Source organism: Pipra filicauda, unplaced genomic scaffold (genome assembly GCF_003945595.2).
Source record: "Pipra filicauda isolate LSUMZ 115617 unplaced genomic scaffold, ASM394559v2 scaffold9_size5747161_pilon, whole genome shotgun sequence".
In the NCBI taxonomy this organism is placed as follows: domain Eukaryota; kingdom Metazoa; phylum Chordata; class Aves; order Passeriformes; family Pipridae; genus Pipra; species Pipra filicauda.
The window spans coordinates 5,351,262-5,368,184 of NW_024105198.1; the positions used below are offsets into that span (position 1 = coordinate 5,351,262).

The 16,923-nt window shown below is 45.0% G+C and overlaps 1 protein-coding gene across 1 annotated transcript; it reads right to left on the reverse strand.

The window, feature by feature from the left end:
* Nucleotides 1-554: 554 nt before the first annotated feature.
* TMEM212 (transmembrane protein 212) lies at nucleotides 555-13,420 on the reverse strand. Its single transcript, XM_039378164.1, is given in 5 exon segments — nucleotides 555-624; nucleotides 626-762; nucleotides 6,069-6,172; nucleotides 6,352-6,391; nucleotides 13,274-13,420. Coding segments are annotated over 5 exon segments (498 nt in total).
* Between the last annotated feature and the right edge of the window lie 3,503 nt (nucleotides 13,421-16,923).

Genomic DNA, 16,923 nt, shown 5'->3' on the forward strand with positions numbered 1-16,923 from the left:
CATGCTGAATGGTGGTTATTTTTCACACTTCTCTTGCTGTTGAGGTCTATGTTGGGATCAGTTCCATGTCTGTCTCGTATCTAGGTCTGTGCAGGTTTTGACAGCTCTGTGTGTTAGTGGCAGAGCAGCATTCAAGCCACAAGGAAGAGCAGAAAGGCAAATCTTCAGGTTCTGCTTTCTGTAATGACAAAAGCAAACTGTATAATTTCCATAAAATTTTGCCCAGCCTTTAAATTCAGAGGCCCAGGCTACACATGGAAAAGGTATGTCCCTTTAGGTAAAACAGCACTGGCCAAATTACTGGTTCATAAAGTGATCTAATGTAACGAACCACATGGCTTCAGCAGCACTACTGATCCCTGTGGGAGGGCATTCAGGACCTGCCTGTCCTTGCCCAGCCACCCTCCTGGCAATCCACCTGCACAACTGTGACTGATGCTCGTGTTCAAATGTCCAAATTGCAGCAGATTCGCAAAAGTCATCACAAAACCCAAATCTGCACAGAATACAGCCAGACTCAAGCACGGGTCCAGTATTTTCAAGGTGAGGGGGTATCACTCATACCACAATGAGTCTTTGCAGAGGTTTGGGAAGTCAGCACAGGGGAAAGGGAACAGAACTGCAACCCAGGCAGCTGGTCCCAGTGATCCCAGCCAGCCAGCAGTAGCAGGATGGGCCAAGGAGCAAAGATGCAACAGCAGCAGAAAATTGCACTGAGGTGCCTGTGATGCTCAGGATGTTGAAGGCAAAACTGGCCTCCCCCTGAAATGGAGACAAAAGCATTTTATCACTTTTATGACCTGCTGAGTGATTATTTATTTAAAAAAAAAAAGCCTTTAAAACTAAAGGGCTCAATATTTTTGTATTTCTTCATTTCCAACTTGGATAAACCCCTCTTTTTTTATATATTTAATCTCCTTTATTCTGTGTCCAAAAAAGGATGTGATGGTAAGGGAAATTAGCAACTTGAATGTCATGAACTTATTAAAGAGAAATGCAGATTTTTATTTTTTTTACAAGAAAGACAAAATCATTGAAACCATATTTTAATAAGAATACTAGAAGAATAAATTGGAACAGGTATACTTATACAGTTTGTCATATAGTATTTAAGTACAATGGGTGGCCTTTAAAATTTAAACTGCATAGTTGAATGCTTAAAAAATTCCTCACAGAAAATGTGATAGGAAGTGGCAGAATGACTGTGCTGGTGGGACGTCTAATGTGCACCATTGGTGAGCCCTGCACAGCACATTTGACCCACAATATCAACAAGAGAAGTGCCTTTCTCTTTGATTGCATTGTCCAGGTTAACTCCGCTGCTCCCTTGCTGCCACCTGCATGTGACACCATACAGACTCCTAGACTTGTCACCCTGCCTGATGGCACCACCTACTCTTGCCCTCAGCAGGATTTTGGCCTGGTTGAGCTCAGCTCTGAGGTAGGTGAGTGAAAAGCTTTGCTGGATGCTCAGCTGCCCTGGCTCTTGTGCCTCCTCCTTGTCTCGGCACATCCCTGCCCCAGAGGGCTTTGCTATGGAGCCAGCTCCATCCTTTGTGCCAGCTGAGAGACTTTTCCATGCCGGGGGAAGCCTTAGAAGAGCTTTTAGAAGTAATTTAAATTTCCTTTGATCCAAAATCTCTGCAGGTAAAGAACTAATGCTATTAGAGCAGGCAATAACTGGCTGCTGTGCTGGAGTCTCCCGGGGAGCAGAATGGGCTCTTCTCTACCAGGCTGGAATAATTGTTCCGTGTTCCTCCCCTGTCCAGTACACAGAGAGAGGCTTCAAAAGGGATTGGACTGTGCAGAGTAAAGTCAGGACCATGGTACTGCTGGAATGCACTCAAGGCCAACTGGGAGTGTCCTGGAGGAAAGGCTAAAATTCACCTTTTGTGGAGTCAGGCACGATATCACATCCTTACTGTGCACAGCATGCTCACAGATGATGTTTAGTGTTGGCTGCCAAAAGGCCACTGAAAAGTGTTCTGTGCATCTCCTTCATTTGCTATTCCATGCTCCTGAATGTCCTGACACTGAAGTACCTCAGGGCACTTGTAGAGACATGGCCATCCCCAACAGGACACCATGCACACCACCACGCTGGCACTGACCACCACAGCACACCAGCTTTCACTGGGATTCTCATGCTGACAAATGGGGAGCAGGGAAGAAATTCAGGATGCCACAAATGGGAGTGCCTGAAGAAAACTCCAGGCAGTGCAGAAGTTTAAGGTTATTTTAATGTCTGCTTCATGCTGCTTTTATCACTCTGGACAAGGAAGGAGTTTGGGGTTGGTTATCCTTCCCAAGTGCTGCCAAAGGCACAGCAGACCTTGTGTTAGTCAGTCAGGTCCTGATCAGGGCAGGGTATGTTTCATCCCTGCCCTTATTTAGGAACCAGTTTTGCCTGGAGGGCGTTATCTGTGACACACACAAGCACAAGTTCATTCATTTGAATGTGCCAGCACTAATTCTGCCTTGCAGGCTGGAATCTTTTTTCCCAGTGTAAGCATCTTGGACCCACATGTATCTGTGCTCCTGGCTTCAGGGTGGTGAATGGAAAGAAGAGCTGAACTTGTGCTAAAGGCAAAATCTGTGTCTGAGAACAGAAAATAGCACAATCTGGGCTGTAATTTCTGGTGCAACGTAGCACACTGTATCAACACAGCTCCACAACCTTAAGCGACAGTGTCCTGTGGTTTGATTTTCATTCTGGCATGCTAAAATGCAGTAAGACCCATTTTTTTTGTGGCACTTTCCATTTTTTATTTAGGGAATTTGAAAAATACTTGTCCTGAGGCTGAGCCTCAAGTTATGATCTTGGCATATCCATACCATTAAATTCCCGTGGATAAAAGCAGAAACATCTGGATTCATGAGTGGATGTTGGCTAAATCCACCAGAAAAAAAAAAAAAAAAAGCCTTCAGGGGATCCTAGAGGGTTCTGGCCAGGATAAATAATACAAGAAAACAAGAGTGCTAGTAAGAGTAATTGTAACACTGAAGCCAAATTATAAGATGACGGCCAAGCCCTTTTCACAATCTGCTTTTCCAGGGAAGAGCCCTTCAATTTACACTTAACACACGTGGCTGATGGAACAAAGGAAAAGTTGAAGGAGGATGAAAGCAGTGCAGAGATTATTCAGCCTTGCTGGTTTAGCTCCAGGCACATCGTTTAAATGAATAGATGATCAGTTTCCAGTTTGTTTTAAATTTTCTGGCAAGAAATTTTATGCTCTATCCCAAAGTTGGATATGCTTAAAACTCTTTGTGTTTTTATTTTAAGGATCTGCCATTTTGTTTTTATTTCTTAAGGCGAGACTCTGGAAGTGCTCTGCAGGAGACACCTGAGTGCTGAGACTGGAAGAGCAGCCTGGTTATGTCCCTGATGGGGCCTTGTCCCTGTTCCCAGCTCCCTGGGGACCCTGGGATTGGGGAACGTTTACTCCTGTCACCCCCCATCTCTTGGAGGCTGAGCCCTGCCTTGCTAAGCCATATGCTATACCTGAGCTCCACAGCACCAAAAGCCAAGGGAAGTGGCCAAAACTGTTGTCCCACATACACCTGCAGCCTCTTTGGCTGCACTCTGTTGTACCAGCACTGCTCACCTGGTTTAAAGCTGGTGGAAGGAGAAAGGTTTGTACTGCTTGCCTCTTGCACCTCCTTTCGGTGTTTTCAGGGTTAAATGCTGCTGAACAGCACATCCTTTGCCACCCAGCCCCTTCCTCGTGGGTCTCCTCCTTGCACCAGGTCCCCAGAGCTGCCATGAGCATCAGGTCGTGCAGCTTGTCTTCCCCTGCTGTGACAGGGTGAATGACAGCAAGTTGTATGAATGTTGTGAATGAAAGTAAGTTGAATGTTGCTGAAAATGCCCTCAGCACACCAGCCCTTCCCAACCACTGCAGTCAGCATTTCTCATGGCCTGTACTTTGCCCACGCAGATCTGCCTTACCTTCACTGACCTTGCACATCACCGTTCCCGATTCCTGGAAAGCCTTGGATGTTTGCCTGCTCTGTAATCTTCAGCCAATGCATTGTGGGGTGAGTTGCTTCATTGTGCAATAAAACCCCACATCGGTCAGTCCTTGTCCCATCCTCCTTTTTCACTGCCCCTCTTCTTCCCTGTTGTCCATGCCACAGCCGACCTGAGGGAGCTGATCTGTTGGCACTGCTCCAGGAGGTCCTTCTCCTTGGACAGGCTTTAGGTTGTCCCCCATGGAGATGCCTCCTATGATGTGCTGTCAATGCTCAACACTCCCTGAAGACTGACACTGGACTCTGAGTGGTAAAATGTAGGTTTGGGGCAAGACAATACTTGAAGTATGACTGGAAATACCAGTGATGCACAAATAATGACGTTTAGGCTGCCATATGTTCCAGAGAAGGAATAATCCTGTTTACACTGCAAGGAGTGGGAGTTCAATTTGCCTTAAAATAGCCTCAACGTATCTAGGAAATCCATAAAAAGGACACCCTGGTATTTCTTAGGACATTATTTTCGGCAGATACATTTATTTAATTTGCTGCCAACATCTGTCATTTCCTCCACTGTTTCCCAGCACCCACAGTCTGGGTCTGAACTGAAAGCTGACAGGACCTAACAGAAAAAATCGAGTGCTGCTTCCCGTTAGCATCGCGGCCATCAAAGTGAAACAGGGAAATGCATCTGCTCATAGGTGATGTTACAAAATATTTGTTTTAGATTAGCTGCTTTCCCAGCCACTGTCCACGTTGGCAGTTGTGTTCCTCCACCCAACTTGGAAGGCAGCAGGAAGGTCTGCTGGAACTGCAGGGCTCTGGGTTAGGAACAAACAGTTTGAGAAGCTGAGGAGTGAAGGAGGAAGCAGAGCTAAATTTAGAACCCCCAGATAAGAAAAATACCTGTATCTTCAGTGCACTGTGGTTTTATTTTGTGAGGCACAAAACACACCTTGGCGTTGCACGGCTGTTTGCAGACTGTACTGACTCAAAGAGGGCTCATGGAAAAAGGCTTTGATGTCTTCAGTAAACAAATAGCAGCGTTAAAAGATCTTCAGTTCTCTTGTGCTGCAAACAGCTACGTTTGAAGAAAAGTAAACATCCCAAGGTTGATGGAAGGGTAGGGAAGCCATAAAGTGTTACAGTCAACTCCTTGCTATAAGGACAACAGAAATTACAGTGCTGTGAAAAACTGTTTCTTTCTCCTTTTGGATGAAAAGGAAAAAAACAACTGTGTCAGGGTTTGCCAGCTATGTGGTGGGAATACATGGATATAAAACCCCATGGCTAAGTCATTGCATCTCAATCACAAGAAAAACACCACTTCCACTGGAAAAAAAAGGGTAGGATTCCCCTGGAGATACCTTTGTCCAACCATTAGGGTGAAGGGGGGGGAAATGCACCCTTCCTCCAACCCCTGCTTTGACTCTGCTTCCTCAGTGTTTCACCTGCTGCCACAGGGCCACCAGCACCTCCAAAACCTTGCAGCTATGGGACCTCATCTCAAAAAAACCTCACCAGCTTTTATGCTGGGCAGTCAGTTTCTATGAGGAGGCACCAGGCATGTATTGTGCTCTCAGTGAGGAGGATGAGGATTTCACACCATGTGCCTACCTGAGCTTTTACTGTGTAAAGCTTGTTATACCTTCCTCATTGCATGACTTAAAACATCCCTTTGCAAATGCTAAAAAATTAGGAAATAAACCAAAGAAAAGTGCTAAAAAATTATCACAATTACACCAACACAACCCTGGGGACACTAATTTACATTTATACACTTAATTTACACTCTTAACAATCTAAATTAGGTTCAGAAAGAGAAAGTTTGAGGCTTCTCTGTGAAGGGAAATTAAAAATCAGAAGGCTATGATAATAATCAATACACCGATATTTACTGCAAATTTAAATATTATTAAGAACCTCCAGGGAGCCTCTCACTTTACTTTCATGTTATTCTGAGCATTTATCTGTTTAAAGATAGTTCACACGAACTAGGAAATAAATAATTCAGATATAGTTGTCTTTTTCATGTCTCTGTAGAATCACTAACATCTTTCCTTTGATAACAATTTTGTTTTGCTTAACAAAACTCCATTCCAAATGGGACTGGTGAGACAAAAACTCCATCCAAAGGACCAGGGCTTATAAGAAAAAAACAGGGGAGGGAAGCAAAAATTCCAGGAAAACAAAAAATCTTATAATCCCAAAGGTAATAAGTATCCCTCTGGCAACTCCATACAAGCTCTTCCCTTCATTGTGAGCCTCTCCCTGCTGGATTGCAAGGAGAGTTTGTCACTAGAGCCAAGGCAGAAATGGCTCATAATAAACAGCAGCTCCTTAGAGACTGTAGCCATGGCATGGAGAGCTGTTTACCTGGCACCACAACCACTATTCTGTTTATCTTCAGATGTTCCTACAGAAACAGAAGGTGTTACACTGTGGCAAATAAGACTTCTTCACCCCTAGGAATATGATTTTTTTTCCAAACTCACTGCCCTTCCCTTTCAGCTATAGAAAGCCCATCCTGTGATTTCTGAATTACTCCTTCCCAAGAGGACAGGCCTCTTCCCGGCGCAGAGAGAGCCAGGGCTTGCTGACAGCAGCTGGGGTGGTTGTTTCCAACCCTGACCTGCTCATCCCAGCCAGTGTGAATCCAGCCTCTGCAGGACACGGACACGTCGTCCCGTGCAGGACCTTCTCCCCAGGGGCAGTTACTGTTGGTGTAACAGGTGTGTAACAAGGGATTTAGAGGGAATAGGCTCTAGCCGGTAGTTTGAAATCAAGTGAATCATACACTTCATGCTGTTGGTGTGTTTGCTTGCCCCAAACATGAAAGATAAGGGCTCTGAGAGCTTTGGGAGTCATTGGGAGGTGGGAAGTCGCTCCGAGGATCTGTTCCTGGGCACGATGAGGGACAGGCCTTTGATTTCACAGAGATTAGGGCTGAGCACCCCCCATCGCTGGAGCCCTGTTTCTCCTATCCACCACAGCAAATATTTTGATTGCAAGAGCCAAAGCAATTGTGTACTTTATCATCTGCAATCCCAGATTACACTGCTGATAATCATCAAACTGATTTCAGACCCATCCTCTCCCAGCTGGATGCTGCCACCAGCCAGGCTGGCACTGGGTACCACCCCAGGGCACATCCTGATTCTCCTAAAGAAGACTCTAAGGAGACAGTTGTTCTTCAGAGTAAGTCAGCTTGAAGGGTGGCGGCTCCTTGGGATGCTGTGATGACAACATCACCTCTACATGGCAGGGAAAGCAGAGTGGCAAATTTAACAAGCAGTAATTTTACCATTAAACTCACACCTCTGAAGACTCTCAATTCACCCTGTCGGGTGGGATCCAGCACTGAGCTGATTTATGGCATAGCACAGCCGGCCGCATGGAGAGTGTTTATTCAAAAAACATCAGCTCTCTTTACCAAACACTATTTTATTTCTAGTTTAATTAAAACACAATTAGCAAGGCTTGCAATTTTCTTAAATAAGCCTGATCTTCAATGGAATTAATATCAATCTCCGTTCAGTGTGCAAGTCAGTAAAGTGACACGTGGAAAATTACACATTCTTCACTCAGGAATGCAGCTTGGAGGATGACTTCATGCTCCTGAATGAGAGGAGCAGTGTGCCAGATGCGCCTGGTGCCTGACCCCTTTACAGCTCTGAAAGATCAGACGTCACTTTAAAATGTCATTTCATGCATGCAGGAGGAAGAAAGAGAGCCTGGTCGCTTCATGTTACTGAGCCTCCATTTAACTTGGTTAGGGTGGTGTGAATGTCTTAATAACATTAGGCAGAGCTCTGATCCCTGGTCTGGCTGTGTGTTTCCAATAGACACCCTGATGCCTTTCTCGTGGCCAGAGTGGTTAACAATCTGTATTTTCTTGCTATTAATTAGAAGCTGTATTTCATTCTGATGTTGAATGAGCCTCGCAGCGTAGCTGACAAGCTTGCAGTCCTCATTTCCAGTCAGGCATTGAATTTTACTGAATTGTTTTGTCTGGAGACAAAAGCAGCAAATGTGAGTATAGAATTAATACCTTTTAAATTTGTGATTGTATTTCTAAGCCACAAAAATCAGATGGTAGTCAGACTTTTCCACTCTTGGCCCTTTTTTTTCTGTGATAGACTTGAATGCCCTTTCTTTTTCTTTGCCTCTCTGCTCACTCTCAAAATCCTACTGAAAAGAATCCAGAGAGTGATCCAGGTCTCTGTAATAAGCACGTTCCCATAGCAAATTATATAAAAGCATTTTGTACACTTGTATTTTTCCTCTCCCCCAGTGCATTCCACGCACCTACACAGTCATGCTAATTAGATCATGTAATAAACTTAAATGTGGCAAAAAATCTGTTCACGGGGTATTGCAAGACAGCTGGACTTGGAAAGCAGCCAGTCATTAATTTTGTTTTGTTTGAGAAAACCCAAAGGACATTATTTTACTGAAGATGAAGCAAACCCCATGTAATAGGAGCTGTAATCTAAGGAGACAAATTATTTTATCTAAATAGTCCGCAGTGAGCCCTGATATAAGGATTTGCTTATATGAAAAAAAACCCAAAGTGTGGAAGTTTAAAAAAGCCATTAAAAATACTTAAACCTAGACTAAAAGAACTAAACTAATGTTAAGCTAAACTTGATTAGTTTAGTTAAATTTAAGTAATCAAAACTAAATGAATCTTAATCCATAATGTTAATCCATACCTAGAGAGGAGCTAAGTAGCAAGAACTTAACTGTGAGCCTCAAGTCTTTTAAACGAAAAGAAATGTCTACGTGGGATATGATGAGAGATTAAATTTGCACCCAATCAATTTTTCCAAAGATGGTCTATATTACTGTGCATAATACAGTAATCCCTGCATTTTTGTGGAAATACAGGAGCCTGAAAAGAGGGCCTACTCTGACATACCACTTAGCGTGGCAACCTTACACTTGCACGCTGATTTCTAGGGAAAAGAATAACTTTGAGCCAGTTTGACAGCAGTGTTTAACTGGTCCTGGGGTTTATGATACAGCTGGTAATGGGATCAGCTCTCAGGAAAATATCACTTCCTTAATTTCAGTTCAGATGCTATAAGTTTTGGCCACTGAATTGCATTTAAATCTGTAGATCTATTGACCTGATGCTCAAATAGAACCCCAGTAATTCTCCACAGGATCCAGGCAGGCTGGGAGCATTCCCAAATGACTGCACTTCTGCAATGCTAACACAAGCAGTGACACAGAGCATGAAGGACTGACACATTATGGAACACGGGGGAGAAGGAGCTGAGGCTGTGGTTGTGGTGTGGTGGTCCAGGAAATGCCTGATTCCATCAAAATGCCGTTAACGAAGCATGTGATAACTTCCAGCTATATTCCTGATCAACACTAGATGTTGCTGTGCTGCTACTCATATAAGCTATACATTAGTGAGGCTTTTAAATGGTATTTACTGCAATTTCCTCTTTCCTGTTTCTGTTAGACACTATATCCTGACACTATATGGCTAGGGGAGCTGCTACTTTAATTTACTTTTCCTTTGAAGCTTCAGTTTTATTTGTATAATAGCAAGTTTATAACCCTCTCAAATGTACATGTAAAACTTTACAAGCAAAAGAGACTCTTACAAGTAATAACATGAAGCAACTCCTATATGAATGCCAAATATTTACTTAAACTCTGTTTCTGGATTTTTTGCAATCCAAGGGGAATGACATTGTTAACCGGATGATTCCGGGAACAGACTGACAGCTGCAAGGCCACGGAGGGAAGTTTGTTTATAAGGGGACAAAAAAAAAAAAAAAAAAAAAAAAAAAAAAAAAAAAAATTAAAAAAATGTTTAGTGCTGCTGGGTTTCAGGCTTTTTACTCCCACGTGTTTGAGTGGGAGAAAGGACAAATCTTAGGACGTTGATTTCCCCATGGCAACAGAAAACGGAAATTACTTTAACCCCATCTAGTGACAGATGACTCATTGCTCAGCCTGCTGCTATTTTCCAAGCACTAAAACAATACAGCTGCAAAGAAAAGGCCAGTCTGTATTATCTCATAGGCTGAGCACCAGGCTCGTGGGAGAGGGCAGTTCTCTGGCTGCCTTTGCATCAAAAAAAGACAGAGCTGGAGTCTTTTGGTTACTCTTTTATCGTGTAAGGCAAACATGCCCATGTGTTCTCCATCCCTGCGCTGCTGGAATGCAAACCTGGGGCATCCCCGGGATGCAGGTGATGCAGCATGGGGTGAGCTGCTGGTGGGTGTCCCACTGCTTGGTCCTGCTTGCTCTGATTATCATGGAATGGTTTAGGTTGGAAGGAATCTTAAAGATCTTCTATTTCCAACCACTCCTGCCATGGGCAGGGACACCTTCCACTAGCCCAGGTTGCTCCAAGCCCCATCCAACCTAGCCTTGGACGCTTCCACGGATGGAGCAGCCACAGCTTCTCTGGGTAACCTGTGCCAGGGCCTCACCACCCTCACAGAAAAGAATCTTTTCCTAACATCTAATCTATATCTCTTCTCTTTGAGTTTAAAACTGTTCCCCCTTGTCCTATCTTGCATCAAGGGATCCAATGGGACATTGCCATGCTTTCAGTTTAAACATTCCCCCTTGCCTTGAATTCCATGCAATGAACTGTGCATGCAATACAGGAACTACTCATTCCCAAATGCAGCTGGATCAGGATAGCAGGTATGAGTAGGGTTTCCAGGCCCCTACATGTGAAAAAGATATCTGATGGCAGAAATGCATTGCCGTATTGCTGGGAAAGTCATAACAAATTCCCACAGGCAAAGCTGAAGTAGAAATATTTGTCTGTGAAAGATTACTATCCTGGGTGAAAGGTTGGAACTAGATTATCTTTGAGGTCCCTCCCAACCCAAAACATTCTAGCATTCTATGAAAGGGTAATTAGGGAGAGTGGTTTCTGAACAAAGATGATGGAACCATTATCTCTTGGAGGCCTTAAACCCAGATGAGGTGTTGCTGTGAAAGACAAGCCTCAGTCCAAGCTGTAGGATGAAACAGTAAGGAGGGCAGCCTTAGCAGCCCTATCTGTCTTCTTGCACCTTAGACCCCCTGCAGCAGAGCTGCACAGAGCCACCAGCTCACCTGAGGAGCATCTCTGTTGGATGACAACTCTTGCTCAGCACCTTCTGGACATGGTAGTGAAGAGCTGGTTTGGAGAGGAGGTAATTCAAGCTTGAGGATCAGAGGGTGATTCATCATCAGCCTCTTTCCACCAGCAGCTCAGTGCAGGAGGCACCTTCTCCTCAAATGCGGTTTTCTCAAATCCTAGTAAGGATTTACTAAGGCTCAGAAATATGGCCTCAGGTGCATTTTACACATAAAATATTACATCACTGAAGGGGAAAGGTATTAATGCTACCCCCAAGATGATATACTGAATAACTGGTCAGTTAATGTAACTTTATTCACCACAAATCAGGGTCAGACATCACAGTGTTGGGAAATTCAGGATCCCAGGAAAACTACGTTATGGGAATGTGTCATGGGATACATGAATCATTTTCTTTCTGGGAAAGACAGGCTGAGCTGCTGGTACAATACTCAATCTTGCCATTTGTATGCTGGTATGATTAACTTTCTCTTTCTAGCAGCAGAAACTCAGGTCCATAAGGTTCTATTTGGACAGTATGATTAACAAAAAGAATAGCTCTGTTACCAGGTTGTTCTGGAAACCAGACTCTGGGGCTGCATTAGCGGCACAAAGATTATATTCCTGCAGGGATCAACACACCAACATGATCTGATGGCCCAACCCAGACCTTGAACAGGGAGCTCCAGCAGCACACTAATATCTGTGCCTCAGCATGGTTTGTTATCTGGGAACACCCTGAGGTTGGCTACAACCATCCCAAAGTCATCATTTCACCAGCAGCTGGACCAGAGTCAGCTCCGATTTCTGGAGAAAGAAAAGGGATGGTTCAATCTGGGGGTGCTGCTGGGCTATGAGGCGTTATCTTACTCTGATCCTTTCCCTACAGTTCTGTTCAGTGCTCCCCTACAACACAAAATGTCCCCCTCCCAAAACAGCAAGAGCCCTGTGAAACTGCCAGTTGTGGGGAAGGAGAACCAGAGATCACCATAGCTTATTCAAGAAACAGAAAATATGACTGTTACCATCTAAACTTACGCCAGCCTAGTAGATCCAGAGAAGGACGTAGGAAGTCAGATTAAATTCCATCTTTTGAGAATCCATCATTCAGCATTCTGCTTTGGAAGCCCATGACTTATGGCACTGAACATAAAGACTGTTCTTTTCAGAGAAGAAGCTACTGCCAAAATGTCCATGTAGAAAATGGGAATAACAGTTTTAATTTAGCTTTTTTCTGCTTTATGTTCTGTCCATTTCTTTAACTAGAAAATTGCTATATTACCTGGAAAAAAATACTTTTGTATTTTGCTGCTTGAGGGGGAAAAGAGCTAATTAAATTTGTAAAAGTGGAAAATAATGTTAAGAGCTCTTTGTAAGGCTGTGGTTCTGACTGCTGGTGTCAGCTTTACTGCCAGTATGTGCAGATGGTAATGAATGAACTGCCATCAACCATCCCTTATTGTCCTAGGGCCCCACTCAGCTCATAAATGTCTTCACTGGTTATTATTTCCAATTATTTAGTGTTCAGTTGGTGAGTGCACTTCCCCAAACCAGCAGAGCAGGATAAGAATTGGCAGTTTCTCTTCCAAGCCCTCCAACCCAGCACTGAGAGGCTGCAGAGGAGGTGCTGCACCAGCCACAGGCGAGGCAACGTCAGCAATGAAACCAAGACTTTGACAGCTGAGTTGCTTGTACATAAATATGATTTTCCAGCAAGGGCCTGGGCTGCTGGGACCTATGTAACACAGAGCCAAAGCCAGGCCTGGCCCCAAGGGTGAGGCTGTGCAGGGTTGGTGGCTGTGCAGGTGGGTTTGAGCAGGGTGATGGAAGGTGGTGATTCTCCCAGTGGGCTCCAGGACTTTCAGATAATGCAATCAGACTTTCCACAGAACTTGCTGTACTGAATTTTGCATAGCCAGAGGATAGCATTTCTTCTCACAAACAAGGACATAATAGTCTTTTCCAGAACAAGAATATAAATGACTTTCCCAATAATAGTATTTGAAGCTGTGGGCAAATGTATTGTCTGCTCCCTGATTTACCAGCCTGGTGCCTGTGCTGGGTTCAGTTCTTCACAGTCGTCCTTAGAAACACTTCCTCTGCCTCTTTCAGTGTTAAAACACTGCGGTGACTTATGGAAACCACAAACAACCGCTGCACACTTTCTGTCAGTAATTCTTCATTTGTACCAACCGGTTCTTTCAGCCGTATCTGTAGTTTCTGTTTACTGCTCTGCAGCCTGTCTTGCCCCGACATCTCATCCCCAGGCAAAGGCAGCAGACAGAGGAGCTCTTCTCTGCCAGGCTGGTGGACATTGGCGTCCAAACCCTCCATCTCCATTTCTTCAGCTCTGGCACAGTATTTTCATGCCCATTAAGCCACGAGGGCTTAGCTGTGCCTGGCTCTCTGGCCAGCCAACACTCTCTCCTGAAGGAGCCTTCAAACCTCCTGGGGAACCCCAAGGATAGTTTCCCTTGGACTGCAGACTCCAAGAAATACCACCCTTTTCCAATTCTCATAAAGACAGAAAGAGTTTCTTCCTTGGTGTCTAACTCTCCTAAACACGTTAAGGTTTTCCTACTGGAGCTTGCTGATTTCCAAGCAGAGTTGCCTGCAAATATTTCCCTCAATTTCAACGCATTTTCCCTTGCACTGGAGCTATGGAAACAGTCGCAGGCTGCCAGCTTTCCTGGGTCACCTTTTGAGGAAGGCTGCAAATTCGTGTTTCCTGGGACTACAATTCCCAGAAGGCATTCTTATCTCCCCCCCCCAACCAGGAACCCAGGCTCGCTGGGTGTGTTGCTTCTTTCAAAAGGCTTCCTCCCGCTCTAACTGTGGAAGGGACAAGCTTTCCTGGAGCAAACTGTCCAGCACGGGTGTCTGGGCAGGAGGGGAGCACTCTGGGCACAAGGCAGGTCCTGCTGCTGCCACTCCGCATCTGTCTCAGCACAGCTCCGGTCACAGCTCTGTGCAGAGTCAGGGGGAGAGCATCTAAGGTCAGAGCCTGAAGGCACTGCTTCAACTTTCACATAATTACAGCATCCCAAGGGTGTTTAAAGGGCTGGCTGGTGTTAAATTAAGTGTTTTAGGGACTGCGTGAGAATGTTAGAAATGCCCTTCCCAGTCGTGTGTCTCCACCGAAGTCATATTTCACCCTGTCTGCTCTTAAGAGTCCACGAAATCCTCTTCTGTAGTCTCTGATCAGACACATTTGTGGCTCCTGCTTGAATGGTGATGCCAAATGCCCTGCTGGCTTCCTCCTCCCAGGGGAACAGTCTTAGGAAAGATTTTTAAAGGAAGGACTGAACTCAATGGCCCTAAGCAGTCTCCGTGCTGTTTCATGTGACGTGACTCAGTACCATACTTGGTCACTAAACGAGTCTTGGTGCTCCTAATTAAAACCATCTTTTGCCCAAACTATTGCTGTGCGAGGGCTGTCTCAGCCACTAAAGTGTCTCGGTCATTAATAGTGGTGCTGCAAATCTGTTTGGGGGGGAGCTGTAATCTCCTGAAGGGATCCTTGGTTTTTGCAATCAGAATGCAAAGGTGTTCCTTTTACAACATCCTTCTAAAGTCTGCCTGTCAAACCACTGAAAACTCATGACTTTGTCTGGAGTCACGAGGAGCCTCCCAGCAATCAGTGGAGTATGTCATCAGCAGCTTAAAGGTGCGAGGCTGGTGTTTGCAGTGCAGAGAGGTTAGGTTGGGTTTCCAGCAAGCCAAAGGAGTTGGGTAATGAGCAGCATCATGTGTTCACTGCTTTAAAAATGCAGTGGCACTTGGGGTGGAAACGGGAAAAAGTCAGGCTGGTGTTTCACAAGTAGCACACTTTTGCCCCTGTGCACAAGGCAGGATGACTCAGCTGCTCTAACTAACTACTGATAGCAGTAGTTTGTTGAAATAAATACTGACCTTCAAACAACTGCTATCACTAATGTAAATAATAGCCTAAATACGATAAACCTAACCCTTGCATGTTTTTTTTTCTCCACTGTTCTGGAGGTTTTTTCACTTGGATCTCTCCCAGGAAACCTCTGCATCCCTTTTCATCCGTAATGGAGCTTCAGGAGAGCTTTGCTCTGTGGGTTCAGCCTGACAAAAGCGACAGTGTCAGGAATTAGAAGACAGAAAAGTGATTCAGAGTAAAAATGAGATGACCTTGCAAAAACCTTGATTGAAGTACTTCTGAAGAGTTTATAAGAAATATCCCCACTTGCCACCTGTGTGCACAAAAATTTGGATTTGGATGCCTAAATATGCCAGTATTTGGACACCTGCATATGCCACAACTATAGTGCTTGGTGACTGTGGGGAAGGAGTGTGCTCCCTCCCCAGTTAGTTCTTAGAAAGCCTCCTGGGCCCAGCTGCGTCTCTGTGGGAGCATGATGCTGTGTGCATGAGCACATGGCTCCCCTGGGACCAGACAGGCACCAGAGGCAGCAGAAGAAAAGCAGAACCACCCTGTCAAGATATTTTAGCAAATTTGAAACAACCCAGTGGTTTCATACCGGACGAGCACGCTGTGTGGTGTTGTGAGCCAGCACTTGCAATCCTGGAGCACCTTCTCTGCCTTCACTATGTAGCCTCTGACTTCCCTGCCTCTATTCACCCACTTTTAAAGCAATGTGGATACCCTCATAGCACAGATCAGTTAAAAACAATGAAGAGTGGCTGGCCAGAGCCCTAGTTTAGCCTGGTTTTCTGAAAACTGCAGATTTTACCTTTCCACGTAATAAGGTTAGATGCAAGAATTTTTTTCCCACTGCTCTAAGAAGTCACTTCTTCCTACCTTAAATATTGAACTACTTATTAAAACAGAAGAAAAAAAAAAGGCCATGAGCTGCTGGCTATTGGGTCCTTCCGTGTAACTCTAAAGTGACGGAAGGAGGAAGCAACTCAGAGCTGGAGCCGTGCCGGGCGATCCTGCGCTGCTGCTGGATCACTTCACCCACTTTTGGGGTATCTGCCTCCCAGAGCAGAGGTGCTGCCTCAGAGGTCCTCTCTGAAGGGCTCCAGAACTGCTGCATCCACAGCACAGTGCTGGGATTTCACGCTGCTGGCTGGGTCCCACATATTAAAGCCCACGGACAGCCTGTCACATCATTCCTGGGGACTCCATTTCAGATCCAGGTAAGTGCCAGCTGATTGGAGCAGGAGTTTGCCAGGGCTGGATCGGTGGGGTACTTATTGTCTTGAGGTTTAATTTTGGGAATTTCACGAACAGCAGGAGAAAGTGATGTGAAGTCATCCTCTGCCTCATCAGCTTAACTCCACGCCTGACTCCAAAGCATAGTTTTACCTTAAATGCGGGAGGAACAGCAGCTGCCAGGAGATAAGAGTGTTTGGATCTGGGATGGGCAGTTTGCTCAAGGCAGTCCTTGGTTAAGTAAGTCAATACTAAACACTGAGGTTCAGCTCTGAATCACACCCAGCTACAGCCTCCACTCCCGAAAACTGTCCTGGAGATGTTTGGTTATGGGGAGAACCCAAAGATTTGGAAACAGGTGTCCTCTGAAGCAGCTTTTCAGGTACACATTAATGCAAATTCCAAGTAAATGCTGGTCATTTGCATAAGGACCTGTCTGGAGAGATGCCAGGAAAGGTGCTGGGACCCCAAATAAATGCCAGCCCTTTTATGAGTGCAGAAACCTCCGGTGTCCTGAGCTGGAAACCAAGAGCTGTGGAGCAGATGAGAACCAAACTCTTCTCATTCATGTCATCCAGCTACATGTGGGAGAGGCAGAAAACTCCTAGCAACAACCTTCCTCCGATTTTGCTGAGATAATTGGGTAACCAGGTGTCCATTATGGATGGGCAGAAAGTTAAAAACTAAAGACAGTGAA